Source organism: Anser brachyrhynchus (genome assembly GCF_964034855.1).
Source record: "Anser brachyrhynchus genome assembly, chromosome: 23".
NCBI lineage: Eukaryota > Metazoa > Chordata > Aves > Anseriformes > Anatidae > Anser > Anser brachyrhynchus.
In genome coordinates, this window is record NC_137716.1 from 6,570,332 (window position 1) to 6,586,109 (window position 15,778).

A 15,778-nucleotide genomic window follows, 5' to 3' on the forward strand; every position below is an offset into this window, starting at 1 on the left:
TGCGGATCCCAGCAAGGCTGCCCTGCTGTACACCTCCCCTGCACGCTGCCACGCAGTACACACGGAAACAGCCCGTCCTACTCAAAACGTCCCCTTTATTTCAGCTGCAGAGGCTGCGGACGAAAGGGGGAAGGAGGCACTTGGTGGTGGTGGCTGGCGACGGGCGCAGGCGCAACCTGGCCCAGCTGTGGGATGCTGCGTGGCACTGCTGGGGCTGTCACCCGGCCCCGGTGGCACGGGGCTGTGGCAGGGCTGGCCCAAGGGGCCCGGCTGCCCAGCAGGGCAGAGGCTGGCCCGGCAGCGTGGAGGGGTCCCGGGCAGGCGCTGAGCCTGCCCCACTACACGTCCGTAGCAGGGCCCCACTCGTAGCCTTCGTCCTGGTCCGAGTCATCTCTGGCTCGCGTGAATCTCTTCCTCACAGCGTCATGCTCGTATTCCCTGGGGGACAAGGGGCTGCGGTGTTGCCTCTGCGACGTGGTCAGCAGAGACAGTCACCGCCGTGCAGGACCAGGCTGCGCAGAGCTGGCACCGATCCCCCCCCCGGGGCGTGGGGTACCTGATGCTGCTGCGCTGTGTCCACTGTCCCTGCGGGTGCTGCTCTGTCACCTGTGTAAAAAGAGACGGGCATCAGAGGTGGCTAGGCATGATTTGTGTTTCCCCATAGGAAAACGTTCCAAGGCACCAAGGAGAGCTGGAGGTGATAGCCCTTCTCCCACCAGTACCACAGGAAGATAGGAATTCACCCCCACAGGTGGGTTCTGGGCCCCCCTGCCCCACCAGCCCCTGCTACAGGTGTGGGGCGCCCACCTGCTCGCTCAGGCCATGGCTCGGGTACGTCTGTGCCGGCTCAGAGGAGCGGGCCAGCGCGGGCTGATCGTAGGCGTCCTCTGCCTCACCGTCGGTGTAGGCACCCGCCTCGCCATCCGTGTCATCGTAGTCGCTGTTGGCGTGACTGTCACAGGTCAGGTAGCCCGAGGCCGCCCTGCTTGATGGGTTCAGCAGGTCCAGGCTGTCCTCCAGAGCCACGTCCACCTGTGGGGAGGGGATGAAGGAGACCTGGGACCCTGGGCATGGAGAGGACGGGCACAGCCCCACGCGGCCCTGGCACCATTACTCACCTGCCTGCCCCCCTGCAAGGCTGAGTCTTGCCCCAAGGGACCCCCTGCCCCATACCTGCTCTGCTGCCGTCCAAACAGGCTGGCTCTGCTGCGTCCTGATGATGTCCTTGATCTGCTCGTACCAGGCGTTGCCGCTGCCGCTGAGGCTGATGGTGGCAGTGAAGAGGTGGCTGCAGTACTTCTTCATCTTGGTGGCCTGGGCATAGAGGCGCCGGGAGCTCTTCCTGGATTCGGGCGCCAGCCACTGGCGCATGGCCTTGATGCCCTGCCGGCTCTCCGGCTCACAAAACACCACCACGGGGTAGTACTGCACGTAGTTGAGGCGCTCCACAGCCAGGGGTGTGATGTCCAGCAGGGCATGCTTGTCCTGGGGCAGGGCACCAGCACTCAGCCCACTGGGGACAGTGCTGGAGGCAGGGGGCTCCCTGAGGGCTCCCCCTGCCAGGCCCTGGCCCACCCAGCCCCCAGGACATGGGGAAGATCCCCCAGGCTCTCACCTTTTCTGCGATTTGCCGCACCGAGTCCAACTTGATGACCTTGGATGATGTCCCGTCTCGGGGCACGCTTGCTGCAGGACAAGGAGACGGGCGTGAGAGCAGCTGGGGCAGATGTGACATCCCCTGTAGTCCCAGCCGGCGTCTGGCCATGGGGCTCTGACCCTCCAAGGGGGATGTCTGGAGCCAGCTTGCCCCACGATGCGTGGGGAGAGGGTGCTTGAGTCCAGGAGGGAGTTGGGGTGTCACAAGGGGGCAACGAGGCAGGATCTGAACCGTCAGTAAAATGCTGCCAGCACCGAGGGTCCAGCTGCTGAGCACAATTCACCCCGGTGTGGAGGGCACTCACGGGCAATCTCAAACAGCGCAGGCAGCTCCGTGCTCAGCTTCTGCATGGCAATGTCCGCGATGGGGCCCAGGATCACCACCGGCCGCTTGAAGCTGGCTGTGGGAAGAACACAGACCAGCTCAGGGAGGCTGGGAGCAAGGGCAGCCCCAGGTCTGATGACCCCTGGCGGGGTCTGGCTGACGCAGTGCTGTGCCCACCTTCCTTCAGAACCACCTTCTCGTACGGGGGGTAGTGGCCCTGCTTCGTGAGGGCAGACAGATCCTCCCGGCTCTTCCGCAGCATCTTCTTGGCTCCCCGCAGGCCTCGTAGCTTCCAGAACTCGGCCCGTGCCCCTGAGGGGTTGGTGCCAGACGAGGCTTTCAGCACTGACTCCAGGCTGGCGATCTGCTCGGCCCTGGGAGGGGAAAGGGCTCAGAATTTTGAGACTGGGTTTACTCGGTAGGCTGGCTGGCTGGGGCTGTGGAGGCCCCTTCCCTCCAGGACCTGAGACAAGCACAGCATCAACCACCCCAACCTGCCCTGGGCGCCAAGAAGGTTTTTCACCAGCTAGTGCTTCCCAGCACCACTCCATCTGCCCTTGCCCTACGTCTTACTGGGGCCACCATCCACATCCCCCTCGTCCCCTGCCCCCTGCTCACCCTAGGCCCATTTCTGGCTCTGTCCCTACCTGCTCTGGTTGGGGATGATGCCCTTGTCCTGCTCCTGCAGGTCCCTGCCCATGCGCACGGCCAGCCAGCTCCCCAGCTTGCCCCGGTACATGGTGTCCAGCACGTGGAAGATGTCCCCACGGGCAAAGCTGAGCCCTGACGGCGTGTCCTTCTCGTAGTCAAAATGCGTCCGGATGTAGAACGAGTCACCCACGTTGGACGAGATCATCTTTCTGTAAACTGGAGCCCGGGTGAAAGGGACCATCAGGGAAGAGGTGGTTGAGGAGGAATTAGGGGTACGGGAAGGTGCTGGAGGGATTTAGGTACAAGCTGGGCTGGCCAGGATCCTCCACAGCAGCCCTTGATGCCAAAGAGGGCAGTGAGGACGCCCTATCTACATGTGGTGCTCTTGGGCATGCTGGGGACAGCAGGACCTGACCCCCCAGCACACACTGGCCTCTCTGGGCTGAGCCACAGTGCCAGAAAGCCCCACGCTCCTGGATGCCAAGGCACAAACTGCACACCAGAATGGCCCAGTCCCCTCCCATCACCTCTCGGAGGAGAAGGGTGTGGGGAAAAAGGACCACCCTGTGGGGCAGAAAGAGCCGCGGCGTGTCAGGCAGCTCTGATGCTTGCTCAGAGAAGACAGAGGATGGAGAGAGACAAGCCCGGGATGACACCAGCTGTCACTCACTGTCCTGCTTGCTCTGGATCCGCAGCGTGATCTCCTCACCAGGCGGCAGGTTCAAGAGATACTGCACGGCCTCCTCGCGGGTCAGGTTCTGGAAACTGGTGTCGTTCACCTGCCGTGGAAAAACGCTCAGACGCGACCCACTGGTAGGACAGAGGGATCGGGTACCAGCGGGGTCTTGGGGACAGCAGTGCCCGGGGCAGGGTGGGAGAGGGAACTGGTCCCTGCCACCCAAGTGCCTGCCACAACCCCCGGGTGACCCTGGGGACAGCCCCTCTGGGTGGCGCCTGCACCCTGCTGGCTGCTAGCACAGTGCTGGGGACAGGACTCAGGCAGTGCCTGTGGACACAGCCTCACGGCTGTGGGCACCAGTGCTGCCCCAAAACAAAGCGCAGCAGGAGAAATCCAAACCACATGGCGGGTACTGGACCCGAGAGGGACACGGCCAGTGCCAGCATTCAGTGGTGCTCCTGGTCCCGGGTACCTGCAGGATCTGGTCCCCTTCCTGGATGCCCTGGCTGTCGGCCGGGCTCCCCTCCTGCACGCCCGACACGAAGATGCCCACGTCGTTGCCGCCAGCCAGCCGCAGCCCCACGCTCTTGGCCTTCACAAACTGCACGACCCTGGAGTCGGGGCTATACCTGCCACGGGGGAGGCTGCAGTGAGCCCGGCAGTGACACGCCGGTGGTCACTGATTCCGAGACCCCAACCCTGCCCCGGCACAGCTCCCACCTGCCCAGCCCTTCCCCACCAGCCCTTGCAGAGACGCACCCGTCCTTGCAGGCGGCTTGGGCAGCGGGGCTGGTGCGGGGGCTGTGGCGGCCATCCCCCTCCACAGTTTCCAGCACATCTGCAGGGAAGGAGGACACGTCCAGGAGGTGGCGGTGGCTGTGCCGCTGCCACCGAGGCACGGGGAGATCTGGCACGGCTCTGCCAGGCGGGCTTGGGGAGTGGGGAGATGCGGGAGCCCAGAGCCCGCTCAGTGCCCTCGGCTCCCCCCAGCCTGACCCGAGCTCACCCACCATGGCCCAGAGCATCGTGTGTGTTCGTGTCAGTTGCGGCGTTCTTGCTCGCTCGTCTCCTCTCTCTGGAACAGAGTCAGGGCAGGATTTAGGGTGGCCATGGAGGTGGGTGCTGGATCAGCACGGGCAGGCAGAGCCTGCGGTGCCAAGCAGGCAGCAGGGACAGCGGGGCAAGCTGGGGACCAAAATGCAGCGCCACCTTCACAGTGAGCTGGCTCCAGGACGGAGGAGAAAAAGCCACTCCAGATGGGCAGAGAGCATGGGGGGCCTGGTGGTCAGTGGGGGAAAGAGAGGCTCATGGGGACGCAGGGACAGGGACATGGCAGGGCTTACGGTGGTGAATTCATCCTGTCAGCAGCTGGAAGTCGTGGGGAGGTCTGGGGGGATGGTGGACGGGACAGGTCAGACTCAATGTCAGAGATATCTGCAGCAACCGAAGGGGAGACACATTGGTGACCATCCAGTCCTCACACCGAGCATTGGGACCCTGGTGCTGTCGCTCTGTCCCCTTACCGTCCATCCGGGAGCTGTCACTCTGGATGTCTTCCATGTCAGGGATGTTGACCAGGAACTGCCGGTGGTCCCGGAGGATGAGCAGGGTCAGGGTCCCCTCCGTCCGGTCAATGAGCTGCTGCGTGTCAGCCAGGGACATGTCCTCACTGGCCACCCCGTTGATCTGGAGGGGCAGAGCAAGAAGGCCTCGGTGCACTCGCTCCTGGGAAAGCTGTTCCCAGGAAAACCCCACTTGTTATGGGGACACTCCCACCACCGCATTCCCAGGTCCCTTCCCATCCCTGCTGGCCCCAGCCCCAGCTTTTGTTTGCTCCAGAGTCACTTTGGCTCTGGTTCCCAGTGGCCACTGGTTTGCCTGGCCTGTGTGTGTGCAAACAAAGCACCTCCATCCCTCTGTTCTATCCTCCCCAAATTCCTTAAGCACCATTTCACCTGGCACGCCCTGAACACCTGAGCTGCTTGCTGACTGCTCTCGCAGCAGGGACACCCACATGCAGCACGGGACCAGTGCCATGGGGACAGGAGGAGGCTGGCGACCCCACTGTGGCAGCAGGATGAGCCGCCGTCCCCAGCTGAACCCCACTGCTTTAACCAAACAACCTCAGCATCCTGGCGGCCTGGTCCTAGGGAACAACTGGGGCAGGATGCGGGCACCAGATGGAGCTGCTTCCAGCCCAGGAGCTGTCCTTCGCAGCTGGCCAAGAGAAGCATGCCCTCACCTTTTCCCCTGAGTAGACACTACTCAGGGCCAAGACACCCAAACCAGGGGAAACAAGTCCCTCGGCAAGTGCTGTGCTCCCCTTGGGACCCCGTACCTTCAGGATCAGGTCTCCCTCCTGCAAGGAGCTGCCCTTTGCCGCCAGCCCGCTCTCCACGATGTGCTTGATGAAGAGCTGACTTCCCAGCTTCAGGCCGTACTCTGCACCACAGAGAGCCCATGACAGCCCTGGAGCCGGGCAGAAGCAGGACCTGCCGGGGTCTTCTCTTGCCACCATCCCCACAAGCCCACCCCAGCTCCCACTGGGCATCTGCAAGCCCCAGAGCTGAGCTCTGCCACCCTTTGGGCGGAGGCCAGGCGGGCTCAGTGCCCCCAGCACGACACACATCGCCCCTCGCTGTGTGCCAGACCATGGCACCAGCCCTGCAGCTGTCTCCTCCCCAGGGGCACGTGGCCACTGCTCAGGTGATGACCCAGGGACGGAGGAGTCAGGAAGGCCCTACCTTCATTCTCCTTCTTCTTCACCAGGACCGACGTGATGGGCTTCATCAGCACGTCCTGGTGCGGCAGCCGCTTGAACCCCGACACCAGGGCCAGCCCGTTGGTGTCCCCTTCGTGGCCAAAGCCATTGGCGGAGCGGCGCCGGCTGTAGCCCCTGCGATCCGAGCCGCTGTCGGGGCTCTGCCTCCAGTGGCTGCTGTCCTGGCTTCGTCTCCGGCTGCGGGACACCGACTTGTGCTGGCGGCGGTCGTCCCGGTGGTGACCGGAGCTCCTCTCACTGGACGAGTCCCCGTCATAGCCCCGGCTGTGGTCCAGGTCATCGCGGGAGCGGTGCCGGCGGGTGCTGCGCAGGGCCAGATCCGCACCACGCGACCCGTAGTCCTCATCCGAGTCGTAGCGCCGGTGCACGGCAGGGGACCCAGGGCCACTCTTGCTCACGGGAAGGTGAATTTTCTTCTGTCTTTTCAGCGTCTTCAGGCAGAAACAGAGAAGGAAGGGATGGTGAATGAGGCTATCTCTGCCCCATGTTCCTACAGCAATGTCCCAGCCCAGAAGAGGAACCCTGGGCACCCCGGGGGAGCAGAGCACAGTGCTGCAGCCGCTGCAAGAGGAGCAGGGCTTTGCCCAGCTCCACCACCCACCCCACACACAGCTACAGCAAGGTGGGGACAGGCATGGAGCGCTCCCACTGCGGGGCACACTCACAATGTTGGCGATCTTGCCGCAGGTCTTAAGCGTCTGGATGGCGAAGGAGGACGAGGCGTTCTCCATGGAAAGGCCGTTGACCATCACAATCTGATCCTTCCTCCTGCGAAGGGAACGCAGCCATGGCTCTGCCCCACGTGCAGCCCCCAGCCCGGGGGGGTTTGGCGGGGCAGCAAGGGCAGCTTTGCCCCAGGGGGACCCCGTCTGCGCAGCACACCAGGGCAAGGTGGCAATGCGCTGACCCTGTCTGAGCAGGAGCAATTCACTGCCCTCCCCGTCCCCGCTGGCAGCGAGGACGCCCTGTGTCCCCACATCCCTGCAAACTCACTGGAGCTGGCCGAACGCTGGTCCCCCAGCAACCACATCCGAAACAACCACCGCGGTGTCCCCGGTCACCTTGTTGGGACGGTCCCGGCCTCCCGAAACGGCAAAACCGAAGCCCCGTTGAGGGTCCTAGCGGGGATGAGCAGAGAGGGGATCAGACCCTGACCCCGTGCCACCGTCCCGCGGCCACCCCGGCCACGCTCACCTTGCTCAGCGTCACGGTGTGCTGCTCCCAGATCACCATCTCCTCCATGGCGGCCACCTGCCAACGCAAGCGAGGGAGGGCGAGCGCTGAGGCTGACCGGTGCCTCGGCTCCAGCCCGGGGGCCGGGGGCGCGGACCGGCTCCGGTTCCTCTTCGCAGCCGCCGGACCCTTCCTGAGTCCCGCTTTGGGCTGCGAACAGAGGCAAGGCGAGCGCTTTCAGCATCAGCTGAGCCGCAAGCAGCAGGGACCACAAGGGCGCAGGGGCACAGAGCCCCCCGCGGTGCCCAGGCACCCACCCAGGGCACTGGGACTGGTGGCTGTGACACTCCCTGTGCAGGAGTGTGCCCAAAACCCAGAGCTGGCCCTGTGCAGAGTGAACCCCCCTCCAGTGAGCGCTGGGGACATCCATCTCTGTCCCCTCGGACGTGTGGCCACGGAAGGAGAGGTTTTAGGCAGAGCAAACGGGCTGGGGACCCTTCCCCATAGCTGGAGCCACCAGTCCCGCTGGTCCTGCTCCCCTCCCTGCCCTGGGAGCTGGCAGACCCTGGCTGCTGCTTCGGACGGTGCTCTTGTGCCCTCCCACCTGCCCCTCAGCATGACCACAGGGCTGGAGGCTCTGCTGACCACTTCAGGAGCACCAGTGTCCTGCCTTCACCCTCTGTTTTTTTCCAGGTTTTCCCCAAATCCAAGAGTTTCTGACAGACAAGCCTCATTGGGATGTTCACCAGAGCTGAAACGCCGCCCTGCACAGGGCATGGGATCAGGATCCCCTCCAGCAGCTCCCAGTGCCCCAAAGAGACGCAGGATCCGCGCACCATGCAGGGAAAATCCCCAGAAACAAAGCCGCAGAACCGGGCGCGGGGCGGTGGCTCCCACAGCTGTGTTTTACAGCCTCTATCTCAAGGGTCATCTGGATATGGAAAAACAAACCGAGAGCGCCAGGCAATGCCGCGATGGATCAGCTGCAGCCTCCCCGCAGCCGGCCCGAGCCTCCTGCTCGGGGTGCAGGACGCGGCACGAGGCTCCCGCCGCCTCCACCGTGCCCAGGGCACCCCGTAGCCCCCCGGTGCCAGGCAGGGCAGGAGGCACGGCGCCCGGCGACAGGAGCGCGTGGTTTTATCCGTGACGAGGAAATCACGGAGAGGCCCCACCGCCGTCCTGCGGCGCGACGAGGCCGGGCCAGCAAGCAGCCCGGCGCAGTGCCACGGCCGCCCCACAGCTCCCCACGGCCAGCAGCCGGGTGGGACAGGGCCGACCCGGGTGGGATGGAGCTGACCCCGCCGCCCAGCCCCGAGCCCGCCGCGGTGACCTCCCCGGGGCTCCCCCGGTCCCGCCCGGGCGGGCAGCACACCTGGAACCGCACGGCCATGCTGAACCTCCCGGGAGGCGCCAAGGGGCCCTCGGGGGCCGCCGCTGCACCTGCGGCACGGCCCGGCACGGTACGGTATGGCCCGGCCCGGCACGGTACGGCCCGGCCCGGCCCGCCTCCCGCCGCACCCCACCCGGCCCCGGGGCGTGCCCAGGTAGGGCCGGGCGGGCGGGCACGGAGTGCGCTCGGGATCCAGTGCCTCGGTTCCCTGCCGGCCCGGCACGGTATGGCACGGCACGGTATGGCACAGTATGGCATGGCACAGCACGGCACAGTACGGCATGGCACGGCATGGCACGGCATGGCACAGCACGGCACGGCATGGCATGGCACGGCATGGCATGGCACGGCTTGGCATGGCACGGCTTGGCATGGCACAGCACAGTACGGCATGGCACAACATGGCACGGCACAGTACAGCACAGCACAGCACGGCATGGCACAGCACGGCACAACATGGCATGGCACAGCACAGCACAGCATGGCACAGCACAGCACGGCACAGCACAGTACGGCACGGCACAGCACAGCACGGCACGGCACGGCACAGCACGGCACGGCCCCGACATGGCACGGACAGGACACAGCTCGGCACAGCCCGTGGTGGCAGCTCGGCGGGGGGAGATCTCCCCGAGTGCTGCCCGGCCGGCAGCCCCGGGGTGGGCGATATCCATCCCCGGGCTGGCAGCTCGGCTCCGCCACGGTGGGAGCACCGGATCCGGGTGGCCAACGGCTCTGCCCTAGCAGATCTCCTGGGCTCCAACGGGCCAAGGGCTCTGCCACGGCAGCAGCCCCCATTTCTGGCCCCGCTGCCTGTGTGCCCCCATTCTGTGCCACCCGCACACCCCCGTGGTGCTGCCGGGAGCCGCGGGGTTGTCCCGGCCCCCATCACAGCTCGGCTGCCCTGAGCCCCACCGCGGACCCCCTGCATTGACACCCCAGGGCTGGAACCCCACGGCCCCGCTGGGAATCACCACAGGGCAGTTCTGGCAGGACGGGGGCACCTGAGGCTGACACCCGTGGGCAGCGCCTGTCCCCAGAGCCACAGTGATGGGGCTGGCAGTGGGCTCGGGGGTAAGCACACAGCCCCAGCTGCACCAAAGGAGCCCCAAAACGTGGCGGGGCGGCCGGCAGCGCGGCAGGCAGGGGTAATCATTCACCCGGGCCCGGGAACAACCTGGCCGGCCGGGCTGAGAGCACGGGGCAGAGTCCGGGAGGGTGTCCTGCACCGCCCGGCCTCACCAGCCACCGACACCGGCCCCGGTGCCCAGCCGCTGGCGCTTGACACCCAGGGACGTGTGCGCCTGCGGGGCCGGCTGGGGCCAGGCAGGATCCCAGCTCGGTGGTGTCACGGTCCTGTCCCCCCCTGCACTGTCCCCATGCTCATAGGACCATGCCGTGGCGGTGGGCAGGTTTCCTGCTGGATCAGAGGCAGGTCCTCTCCCAGCTGTGTCACCAGCATCAGCTGGTTGGTGCTTACGGGGTCCCCCGACACCCACAGGTGACAAGGCAGGGCCCACAGGTCCCAACAGCCCCCAGCCATGGGACAGCCAGTGTCCCCCCCTCCAGGTGATGGCTCATGCTCTGTGCTGTCCCCTCGCCAGCCCCACGCAGCTGTCCCATCACCGGGACTCAGGGAATCAGTCACACGCCTGCGTCCTGCAGCTCTCCGTGGCCTTCGTGGGGCCAGGGTGGGGGGCCAGCATGGGGACAGCAGCTCCCTCTCACCCGGCAGTGCCTGCGGGGACGGCCAGCCCCGGTCCTGCCCTTGGCCTCCCCGAGGGCCCTGCCCCGAGCCAAAGGCCGAGGCTGGCAGCCAGAGGAGCCGGCTCTGCCGGTTTCCAACAGAAACCAGCCCGCACCCGAAATGGCCCCGCCGGGAGAGGCAGTTTCTGGGCCGAGCTGACCGCGGACCAGCCCGATGCACCGGGAGCCCCGTGGGAGCCCCGTGGGAGCCCCGTGGGAGCCCCGCACACCCCCCTCGCACCGGGCCGGCCTCCCCTGGGGCTGGCTCCCCGTGTCCCAGCCAGTTTTGCCGAACCGCTCGTCCCTCGTCCGGCCCCGGCTGTGCAGGAAGGGTCCATGCCCCGCCGGCAGCCCCCCAGCGCGCCCCCAAACCCAGCCCCACCCGCGTCCCGGTGGGCTGATCCTGCCGCCCCCCCCCCCCCCCCCCGGACAGGTGCCCCCCCAGCCCTGGCTGGGTGTAAACGGGTGGGATGGAGGCACGTGAAAGGGAGGCACGTCCTCCAGCCCCAGGGCGCAGAGCCTGATGGCAGGGTCCCAGCTCCGTGTCCCCAAGCCCACGGCATGAGAGCCGCAGCACCCCAACAAGGGCTCTGCACCGCGCCCTGCTCAGGTCCCCCCGCCAGCACGTAGGGACCCCCGGGGCCTCCCCTCCTGCTCCGTCCGTGTGGTCAGGGCAGGACCCCGGGAGGGTCCCCGGCCCCTGTCCCTCCCGGGGCTGACGGGCAGGGGTGACCCTCGGTTCCATCCCCGTCCCCCGGGACTCACCGAGCGGTGGCTCAGCCCCAGCGGAGGCTGGATCCGACCAGGAAGGAGCTGAGCTCTGGGGCTGGTGGCAGCGGTGTCACTCCCGGGCGCCTCGCGTAACCCTTTGTGGGCCAGACGCTGCCTGCAGGAGGGAGAGGGCAGGGGGAAGGGGTCCCTGGGCAGCTCCGCCGGGCACAGCAGGAGCTGTAGGGGGGCTGTCCCCGCTGTCCCCCCCCGGGCTGGTGGCTCAGCCACGTCCACTCGTGCCCCACGCGGCCCCAGGCAAGGACAGGACGCACAGGACGCGGGGGGTCACCGGGGGTGGCAGTGCCCGAGCACGGGGCCCTTCCTCCCAGCCGGGCCCCCCTCCGAGGAGGTGGGGGGGGGGGGCTCCACGCCACCCACACCGCCCTGAGCCCCCAGCCCCTCCCCGGGCCGTCCCTGGGGGACCGCACAGCTTCACCCAGCGCCACGCGAGGGGCCGGGGACAGCAGCTCCGCGGGGACACCCAGCCCTGGGGGGGCCGTGGGTGAGACCGCGGCCCCTCGCTGCCCCCCTGGGCCGCCGCCCCCTTCCCTCCCCGGCCCCTTCCCTCCGCCCCCACCTCGCCGCCGGCCGGGGCTCCCGGCTCCTGCCTCCCGGGGGGGCTCCCGGCCACAGAGACCGGCTCCACGCCGCGGCTCCCGGTCCAGGCGTCGGCCCGGGCTCTGTACCGGGGGTGCCGGGGCAGCTCCGAGCCCCGCTCCCGGGCGTCCCGGGGGGACCAGTTCCTGCGGAACCCCCCCGCCGCCAGCCGCCACCCCGGGGCCATGGTGCTGGGCGCGGGGCTTCAGCGGCGGGCTCGCAGCTCCCCGGGGGAGGACGGGGCAGCTCCCGGTGCTGCTCCCCGGAGCCGTTCGGAGCCTCCCCGCGCCGCCGCCGCCGCTCCCCTCCCTCGCAGCGCCGCAGCCCCGGGGCACGGCGAGGCCGCCCATGGTGAGGGCAGCGCGCCCCGAGAGCCGGGCGGGCTCCCCCCGGGGACACCCGAGGCCGGTGCCAGGCTCACGCCGCTCCCCGGCCTCCCCCCGGTGCCCGGTGCCCGCTGCCCGGTGCTCCCCCCCCCCCCCCATCCCCATCCCCACGGAGCCGCCCGGGCCCGATCCTGCCCCCGCCGCCGCCGTTGCCATGGCGCCGGCCGGGCCCGGCCGCGCGGTGCCTCCCGGCCCCCAGGGGGCAGCACGGCGCCGGCCGCTCCGTCCCCGCCGCTCTGTGGTGCGCCGGGCCCTGGCCCCTTCCCCGCCCCCTCCGCCCTCCCGTCCATGGTCCCCGCCGCTCCCAGGCTGCTCAGCGGCGGCGGCCGGAGCCGGGAGCAGCGCGGCGGCGGCGGCGGCGGGGGGCGCGGGCCCGGCCTGCCCCTGCCCTGCCCCGGGCCTGCCCTGCCCTGCCCGCGCCCTCGGCGGCCGCCATGGAGCTGGAGGTGCCCGAGGAGGCGGAGGGCTCGGCCGCGGCGGGGGCCGGTGCCGGCGCCATCACCCCGGAGGGCAGCGCGGGGGGCCCGGACGCGGCAGGAGGTAACGGGCGCTGCCCCGCCGGGGGTCGCCGGCCCCGCGCGGAGCCCTCAGGGCCCCCCCGTCCCGTGGCCGTCCCCCCCTCCCCCAGCCCGCAGTGGTTCAGCCCAGCCCCCCCCCCCCCGGGTGCGGGTGGTGCCTCCCTGCCCCGTCCCCCCGGGGGGGTTCCGCTGCCCCCCCCCCCCCTTCATCCCCCCCCGCCGGGCCGCGTGGTGCGCTCCGGCCGCCGCTCCCCGCAGCGGGGGGCCCGGAATGGTTCCGTCCGCGGGGGGGGGGGGGAAGCTCTCGGTGGTCGGGGCAGGCGGGGCGCCCCCAGCACCGGCGAACCGCGGCAGGAGCCGGGGCTGCCCCGGGGGGCGCCGCCTGGCACCGGGTCCCGGCCCGGCGCCACCCCCGGCTGGTTTTGGGGCCGGCCGGCTGCAGGCAGCCCGCAGGCTGCGCCGCCAGGCTCCGGGCGGTCTCGCCTCCGATGGCCCCGTTTGGGAGGGAGCCAAACCGGGCCCCGGCCCCGCCGCTGACGGCAGCTCCCGGAGGGGGGGGGGGGGGGGGCTGGGGGCGGCCCCCGAGCGGTTTTTGGAAGGGGGCGACCCCGCGGGGCCCGGCGGCAGGGCTGGGGCTGCGGTGCCGTGCCCCCCGTGAGGTGTTCTGCTCGGCCTCGCCGGCGGGAAGCCGGGGCCGTCGTGCGGCAGCCGTCGTGTGGCAGCCCCACCTCGCGTCGCACGCACGAGGCAGGCCGGAGCGGCGGCGAAGCGCTCGTGGCCCAGCCGGTGCCGCTCGCCTCGACACCCGTGCTGCTGCCGGTGGCGTGGCCGAAAGCCCGCTCCCCGGCGCCGTCCGCGCGCCCTGCTCGCACCGACCGAACGCCGCGGCTCGTCCCGAGCCCCGGCTGGCCCAGCAGGGACCTTCCCCAGCACGCGGGAAGAGGTGCGGGAAGGAGCTGGGGGGCGGCGAGGCTCCGCAGCTGCTTGACTCGAGGCCTGGGGAGGCTTCGGCAGGGGGCTCGTGGAAGCCTCGGGATGTGTCCTGAGGAGGAAAACCTTTAGCGCCGGCAGCCGGGCTCATTCGTGGACACGCAGGGCTGATCGGTCCCTTTCTGAGAACCTAGCCTTGGGGGTTTTAAAAAGTGTTGTAACTGTTGTGGTTGAAAAAAAAAAGTTTCAAAACCTGCCGCCTGTAAATGGCCGCCGCGGCTCCTTCCTGAATCCGCTCCCTCTCGCCCTGAGAAGGAGCCGCAGGGAGCCTGAAGGAAGGTGCCGAAGCTGGGGTGGTCGGGGGCTCTGTGAAACCCTTGGGGCTGGGATAGCCCGTCCCCAGTCCCCAGGCGTGGCTGGGTGAGGGGAGATCGCTGTCCTGCTCCCTGTGCCGGCGGGGCCGGAGACTGGGGGTTCGCCTTGCTGGAGAGCCGTCAGCAACAACGGACAGCAGAGCTGCCCTCCGCCCTCTCCTTGCAGAGGTGGGGTCTGGAAATTCTCGTCCCAGGAGGGAAAAAAGAGTTGACTTACGATTTCTTTCCATGTCTCCTGTTGCGTGGGTTGCGGCCTGCCCCTCGCTTACGGCTTAGAGCCTGGGCAGAAGCCTACAGCGTGTTCCTCGGGGCCGAGTTCCCCTGCTTTAGGGACTGAAGCGATGTAACGGCGGTGTCTGTGCCCTGGCTGTCTCCCCGTGCCCGCAGCAGAGCCCCTGGCCAGGTACGCTGGGCGCGGACGGAGCCTCTGAGGCCGGCTGGGAGAGCGCAGGTTGCGACACGAGGAGCAGCGCTGCGGCTCTTCCCTCTTCGCCACGATAACCGCGAAGTGACTTCTGAAGGGCTGCTGAAAGCAATTTTTTTTTTTTTCCAGTGAGCAGATTAGAGATAAACGAAGAATTCCACCCCGTGGGGCACGAGCAGCTCAATCCGTACCAACGTGATGGAGAGGGAAATTGGAGAGAGCTTATCAGCTTGAGGAAAAATCAAATGTAAACATCATCCCCAGCATGATTATGGTTCACAGCTTAGTTGGGTGTCACGTGCCTCTTTCCTGTGAAATGGTGCTAGCGAAGATGATGACAGGGGGAGTCAGCTAGGCAAAAACACGCAGAAAAACACCCTGTGCCTTGAACTTCTGGAGACCCTGCAGTTCCTTCACAGTCAATAAGTCACAGCTCAGCTGCAGGCAAGGAGAGGAAGGCAGCGAAAATGGAATTCGGGCTGCTCCAGCAAATTAATTGGCCTTTAAGATGCGACCGGGCTGGGAACGTTCAGGGAAGCTGGGACCGTGGGGGCCGGGAGCCGGGGAGGGGTGCGAGGGGCAGTCCTGGCCGGGTGTCCGGCCGAGCTGGAGAACCAGTGCCTGGGAGGGGAGCGATCGATCTAAGATTGATCTGATTGCAATTAGCAGGCGCTTGGCCCTGACCCGCGGTGGCAGACTGGGTCTGCCCACGTGCCCCGGCTGGCTCGCTGAGCGTCTCCAGAAGGGCTCCCCCGGGAGCATCCAGGGTGGATTTAGCGCGAGCAGCGCGTAATTTGGGACCGATTATCGAAGCGAATCGCTGACACGACCAGCATGGGCTCTCGCCAGATGCACAACCTTAAATATGGTTTTCCCATATAAGGTGGCTGCAGCCTGGAAAGCAGAAGCAGGAATTCCAGCGCTCTCTTTTTTCACCAACACGTCTTTCAGACGCAGCCGGTTGAGTCCCGAAATAGGTCTGCCGAGGCTGGGCGCTACCCCGACGAAGGCGCGGGGAGCTGCTCTCGTCACATGCTGCTTCCAGCTTTGTCGCATTCGATTATTCCCTCTTTGGGCTGCCGAGCGTGTTCCTGCAGCCCCGTATTAATCTGTGGAGGCCCAGTGGGTGCCTCGTGCCCAACCTCACCGCTGTACCTGCGTGCCCTCCGGGAGCACGGGACCGGTGCCATCTGCACGTAGAGGAGCTTCAAGAGTTATGTGGGGTCAGTTAACCCACACGTCGCAGCGCCGGGAAACGCCGCACCTTTTGCACCGTGCGGGGGAACATCGGCAGTGGAGCTGGAGGGGAAATGCGTGCCAGCTGCTAGCACGGCGAGGGCTGGGAGCGTTTGGGTGGCGGTGACCTTCAGCAGCCT

At 67.7% G+C, this 15,778-nt stretch overlaps 2 protein-coding genes across 8 annotated transcripts in view; one reads left to right on the forward strand and one right to left on the reverse strand.

The window, feature by feature from the left end:
• Positions 1–75: 75 nt before the first annotated feature.
• TJP3 (tight junction protein 3) lies at positions 76–12,129 on the reverse strand. Of its 4 annotated transcripts, XM_080566476.1 has the most exons (21): positions 11,751–12,129; positions 11,168–11,288; positions 7,288–7,476; positions 7,087–7,211; positions 6,759–6,861; positions 6,056–6,524; positions 5,650–5,753; positions 4,835–4,997; positions 4,655–4,745; positions 4,322–4,386; positions 4,071–4,149; positions 3,784–3,940; positions 3,303–3,411; positions 2,629–2,848; positions 2,159–2,355; positions 1,962–2,057; positions 1,616–1,686; positions 1,174–1,485; positions 808–1,032; positions 557–606; positions 76–438 (listed from the first exon to the last, which is right to left on the reverse strand). In XM_080566476.1, exons 3-21 carry the CDS (start codon positions 7,333–7,335, stop codon positions 339–341), a joined length of 2,784 nt encoding a protein of 927 aa, XP_080422602.1. In that variant the 5' UTR covers positions 7,336–7,476; positions 11,168–11,288; positions 11,751–12,129; the 3' UTR covers positions 76–338. The 4 variants fall into 4 exon arrangements, with proteins under 4 accessions (XP_080422602.1, XP_080422603.1, XP_080422601.1 ...); XM_080566477.1 differs by lacking the exon at positions 11,751–12,129 and having other exon boundaries at positions 7,288–7,344; positions 11,168–11,671; XM_080566475.1 differs by lacking the exons at positions 11,168–11,288; positions 11,751–12,129 and adding an exon at positions 8,639–8,774 and having other exon boundaries at positions 7,288–7,344.
• Positions 12,130–12,457: 328 nt separating this feature from the next.
• Positions 12,458–15,778, forward strand: part of PIP5K1C (phosphatidylinositol-4-phosphate 5-kinase type 1 gamma) — a 45,427-nt gene continuing 42,106 nt past the window's right edge. For 2 of the 4 annotated variants that reach the window (XM_080566206.1, XM_080566205.1), the window contains exon 1: positions 12,460–12,696. In XM_080566206.1, coding sequence (XP_080422332.1) covers positions 12,591–12,696 — 106 coding nt within the window. In that variant the 5' untranslated portion in view covers positions 12,460–12,590. Of the gene's footprint in view, positions 12,697–15,778 lie in introns of all 4 variants that reach the window. The other 2 variants (XM_080566203.1, XM_080566204.1) reach the window with 2 other exon arrangements.